This window comes from Zerene cesonia, chromosome 19, assembly GCF_012273895.1.
Source record: "Zerene cesonia ecotype Mississippi chromosome 19, Zerene_cesonia_1.1, whole genome shotgun sequence".
Classification (NCBI taxonomy): domain Eukaryota; kingdom Metazoa; phylum Arthropoda; class Insecta; order Lepidoptera; family Pieridae; genus Zerene; species Zerene cesonia.
The window spans coordinates 4,174,913-4,180,402 of NC_052120.1; the positions used below are offsets into that span (position 1 = coordinate 4,174,913).

Consider the following 5,490-nt stretch of genomic DNA (forward strand, 5'->3'; position numbering starts at 1 on the left):
ACTATATATATATTTATACTATTTATTACGTAGGTACTATAGTTTTAATGTGTTCAACGAGCATGTCTAGTGGATTTCAAATTGACAGCAATATTCTTTGTTTTATCTAAATTCTAGTCAAATTTAACAATAATTTGCTCTGAAATCAGATAATGGGAAATGTAACGAGTTCGCTTCTGTCTGTACTTACGAGTTTTTTCCATCTATTTATGTATTTCATGCCGCCTGCTCGATGGAGTAATGAAAATTTTTAATAAAATTAAAACAGATATACAAATCATTTTATGCTGTTTACTTTATGCCTGTTTATCTATAATACATACACAAATAAATACTAGTTTCAGAGATCCAGCAATTAAGCAAACGTTTTCTCAGTGGAATAACTTTCGCAGTCTTATGCCGCAGAAATTTAATTTTTGCACATACCCTTCGTTTCAGACCAAAAAACTGGCAATTTGTTTAAGTTCGGCGAGTGTGCACTTAGCTCATTTCGCTTCATAGTACCTACCTACCTTGACTACTTTGACTTTGTGTACAAAATACAAATGTGGTTTTAACTTTTAAGCTCTTCTCATTTGTAAGACGCACGTCACCCGAGTTCGTGCCTTTGCTCGGTAAAATATTACACCACCTTGCTAATAGGTTTTAGTCAAGGTCGAGCTCAAACCTATCGTGTTTTAATATATTATACTCGAGGTACGTTTTCCAGTCCACATAATATTATATGTACATTGAATGAGCTTAATCGGTCCAAGTACAAAAACCATGATTACATAGTGTTTGTTTCTCGTTAACACTACTTGAGATGTAAGGGATTAGAATGGACTGACTGACTGTAAATGCAACGTATGGATTGCAATCTCGCAAGGAAAATAATATAACATTTTATGTGAAGAGTTTATTTTTGGCCCACTCTCAACAAGAATATATTTTTTTAAACTAGAAAAATAACATAAATAATGCGCACAATATAAAAATCAGTCAGCCTTCTGACTACCGTACGGATTCATCGAAATAATTCAACATCGAATAAGCTTCACGGTACTTCATTTTTCATTTGAACATAACTTCTTCACATGGGAGAAACTGAACAATTCCAATGAAAACCCGAAGGCACCAGTGTCCGATTTAATCTCAATATGTGTATATTTTATCAGAGCATGATTTAACTGTGACCTATAGAAAAATATCTTTGATATGCTAATTTCGTCCTCGCCTGGCTTACAAATGAGATAAACAGTATACTTTTCTCTTAATTTTGAAGACTTATGTGGTTTTGTACCACAAAGTATCACCAAATCACAACAGAAGAGGCTCGGCAGCCTTACAAACTAGAATTTTCTTTAGGAAGACGAAATGAACAAGGGTCTAAAATCTCACAAGCTCACCAGGCTTACAATGAAATGTATCACAGATATGAAGATTTTTTAAAACTTTCGACAATGGTTTTAAAAACATAGAAAATAAGGTTTTTATCTAAGTACTAATGGATTTTAAAATTTCGCTAATCATTTTTAACAACGAGATAAGCACAAAAATATGGAAATAATTTTAACAATACCTGAGGCCATTAATGAGAATACTGACACAGGCAGTTTTTTTTTTCGGTGGCAAATTGTCGTCAGAAATTGCAAGATTTGAAATAAATACATGTTGACCAAACAGTGCAACTCTTCACGTGACATCCCGAAATTTTTAGAACCCCCAAAGAGCATATTTTAAACGATTTGAACACAAATGCTCCGTTTACAAATCCCCGAGACAAAGGAATACGCATAGTGCAAGCCGTCCCACCATGTTACTATTCCTTCGCCTTGTTACGAGTCACAGCCTCAAAATTTTAAGCTCATCAATTAAGCCAATTCTTATGGCGAGCCTGAGATATTTTTTTGGTTTCAAGAATGTTCTTTTTAATTATCCTTTTTTCAAGCTGTGACTTTATCCGCTTTTAAATAATAATATTAACAATGGAAAGGAAGCACAAAATAGCAGTACCAGGTTAAGACAACACAAAATGTTTACACCAGCTTATAAATAAAATTGATAATTTCTTTTCAATACTCTGTTTTAACCTGGTTTTGAATAAAGTAACGACTTGATATAATAGACGTTGTTTCAAGCGGTCAACAACAACGCATTTGACACTGTTTTCAGAAATCTATACATATTTTTAAAATTGTACATTTGAGCTAGACTAAAATCTACCCATACATCGGAAAGTTACTTTTAATATTTTAACAACATAAAATCAAACCAGTGCTAGCTCAAATATGTGTAATATATGGGTAGGACTAAATTTTTAATGTTGAAAGTCTACCACAATTTCTTCAAAATCCACATACAAATCTAGATAGACTTTCACTCAAATAGTGTTCAGATAAATATTTTACTTTTTAACAATCATAGGAAACCACGCACAGAATCCAATATGGACAAAGAGCGTCTGGGTGCCTTTCACAAGTCCTGATGTTTGTTTATATACACTTTAAAAAAGTAACCCTCTAGCAGGTTCAAGTCTTAATCCACGATAAACTATATACACGCACATTTTGTTACAATAAAATTCATTACACTTTTTACAAATAAGTTTTTGTTTTTGCAGTTTAAACTAATCCATACACCAGTAGGTAAGTCCAGGTTTAGCGGCGGGACGGGCGACGGGCGGCAGAGCGTTACTTGTCCGCGCCGTCGTCCTCCTCGACCGAGCGCGCCACGTACAGCGCCGGGTCGATGACTTTCGGGATCGGCTTGATCTCCGTGCCCAGCTCCTGCTCGATGCGGTGCAGGGCGAAGCGGTCCTCGTATGTTATTAGATTGATGGCGATACCCAGGTGCCCGAACCGGCCCGAGCGACCGATGCGGTGCAGGTACGTCTCCGCCATCCGTGGGAAATCAAAGTTTATGACCACGTTCACCGCCTGCACGTCGATGCCTCTCGTAAAGAGGTCCGAGCACACCAAGTTGCGACACAGCCCCGCGCGGAAGTCGTGAAACACACGATTGCGGTGAGCTTGCGCCATGCGCGCGTGGATGTAATAGCAACAGTAACCCAGCTCTGTGATTTTCTTTGCAAGTAATTCTACACGTTGGGTGGAATTGCAGAATATAATAGATTGATTTATTTGCAACTGAAACAAACATGTATAGATTAATTCAGATTTAAGCTAATCCATAACTAAACAGTCACTATATATTATAAACATGTGTGTTATTACTGTATGAAAGTTTACTTGATTTTAATTGCGTAGGGAGAAAGTTTTATTAAATGTACCTTTGAAAAGAGGGTATTTAAACAGTGCACTTTTTGTCTCTCTTGTACGAAAGCATAGTACTGTGTAACTCCCTTTAGTGTCAACTCTTCCATAAGGTTAATCTCATATGGTTCTCGGAGATGCTTCTCCATAAACTGCTTCACACTTAATGGAAAGGTTGCAGAGAATAGCAAGATTTGGCGTTCTTTTGGTAATCTGTAAAAGATTACAAGTATTAAATATTTATGGGGACTATAAAAGGTCACGCACACAGATGTTATGTTACACAGGGTTATATTAAACAAACAATAATATATCAAATACTTGATGCACAAAAAAATCAGAATGGTTGCATGCAATAAAACAAAAACTATGTAGTACTTTTAGCTCATGCGGACAACAATTTTTTTTTAATGCAGAACTATAATCTGTGTTTTACAAGTTGAAGTATGTAATTTTATTTCTGTTATAAACTGTTATTTTTTTTTTTACATTATAACTCACCTTGAGATAACCATATCTAACATGCCTTTAAAGTCTTGAGAAAGAAGTTTGTCTGCCTCATCTAATACCAACATCCGGCACTGGTCCATTTTGGCTACTTGTTTATCCATGAGATCAATCATTCGCCCAGGTGTGGCAATTATTACTTGAACTGCAAAAGGTATAATTACTTAGTTTTCAAACATTGAAAAAGTTCTTATTTTATTTTAGTTGAGTAATATATGAAATATAATGAAAATATTATCAATATTATAAATAAAAACTTTTTAGTTACTCAACATTAGTTTAAAATATTGGTTTAAATCTCAACCAGCAGACTATGAAAACAAGTAATTTTTCAGATTTAGCAAAATTAGGAAATAATGGGAATAATAGAGGTTGAAAAAATTTACAAGAATAAGTTATTTTCAAATCTTACCATTTTGATATATACGCATAATATCATCCCTGAGGTTTGTGCCTCCTGTAGTGACCATTACACGTATATCTGTGTGTTTTGCTAGTTCAATGCAGATTTGTGATGTCTGTAAGGCTAGCTCTCGAGTTGGTACCACAATTAAAGCTTGAATACAATCTTTTTTTGGATCAACCTACAAAAACGCTAACATTACTTTTTGATGCTTAAATGACATATTTAATATAGGTAAGAGCAGACTTATCAGCATTGGTTTTATCACTTATGATAACAAGTGAAGGGGAATCCAAACAATATCATCATATAAATACAATTAATTAAAAATAACATGAATGTATTTATATATGAACAAAATTGTTGTTTGAAATGTCAAACAACTGAGACACATTTATACCTGTTCTAAGACTGGAATACAATATGCGCCTGTTTTGCCGGTTCCATTTTTGGCCCTTGCGAGTACATCTTTACCACTGAGAGCAATGGGTATTGAAGCCTCTTGAATGGGGGATGGCTTTTCCCATCCCTTTTCGAAAATACCCATAAGGATTTCTCTCTTAAGGCAAAACTCTTCAAACTCATTTCCTCTTGTGTCTGTTACATCCTAAAACAATAATAGAAACCATTTTTAATTCTTTAAAATTAAAGTTACAAAAGCTAATAATCAATTTTTATAATGTAAGATCATTTATAATGTAAGATTTTGCTACATACTCCAGGTCTGGCTACCGAGTCTAAGGTGATGTAACAAAAAAAAGTGGTTTTTAATTGAATATAATGTAGATATGATAAAAAGAAAAACAAGTACCACTATTGAACACTACACTACATGTAATAATAAGTAAAAAATATCAATTTAAAAAAAATGTGGTGTTAACTTCAAACCAATACTTACACTAGTTTTTATTCTTCTATCTTTAGGGGGTAGTTTTAATTTTGATTTCCATCCAATGTCGTCAACCGTTTTATCGACATCTCTAAAAACATAAAAACGGTTAGGAACAGATTACACACACATCCCAAATTTGATGCCTCGACATACTGACCCTTTCTGATTATTTAAACTGTTTCCGACGTGATTACTTGAACTAATTCTATTTTCGGTCATCATTTTTCCAAAGTTGCCCTATATGGGTGACTAAAATTAGAAACTTATCACAAATCTTTCGTACAGTCTAACACAAAACAAATTTCACGATAAGTCACTTTTCGACACATAAGATATTTAGAAAGTTAATCACGTATACCAGACGACTTCAGGATTATCTGCAACAATAAAATTAAAACATTGAAATCAATACATCTACAACGGTACATACCAAT

At 34.1% G+C, this 5,490-nt stretch overlaps 1 protein-coding gene across 1 annotated transcript; it reads right to left on the minus strand.

Annotated features, from left to right (window-relative positions):
- Nucleotides 1-1,927: 1,927 nt before the first annotated feature.
- On the minus strand, nt 1,928-5,278 carry LOC119834168 (ATP-dependent RNA helicase me31b). The gene is made up of 7 exons (XM_038358442.1): nt 5,214-5,278; nt 5,063-5,144; nt 4,565-4,771; nt 4,174-4,345; nt 3,756-3,906; nt 3,272-3,467; nt 1,928-3,128 (listed from the first exon to the last, which is right to left on the minus strand). Exons 1-7 carry the CDS (start codon nt 5,276-5,278, stop codon nt 2,673-2,675), a joined length of 1,329 nt encoding a protein of 442 aa, XP_038214370.1. The 3' UTR covers nt 1,928-2,672.
- Nucleotides 5,279-5,490: the final 212 nt, after the last annotated feature.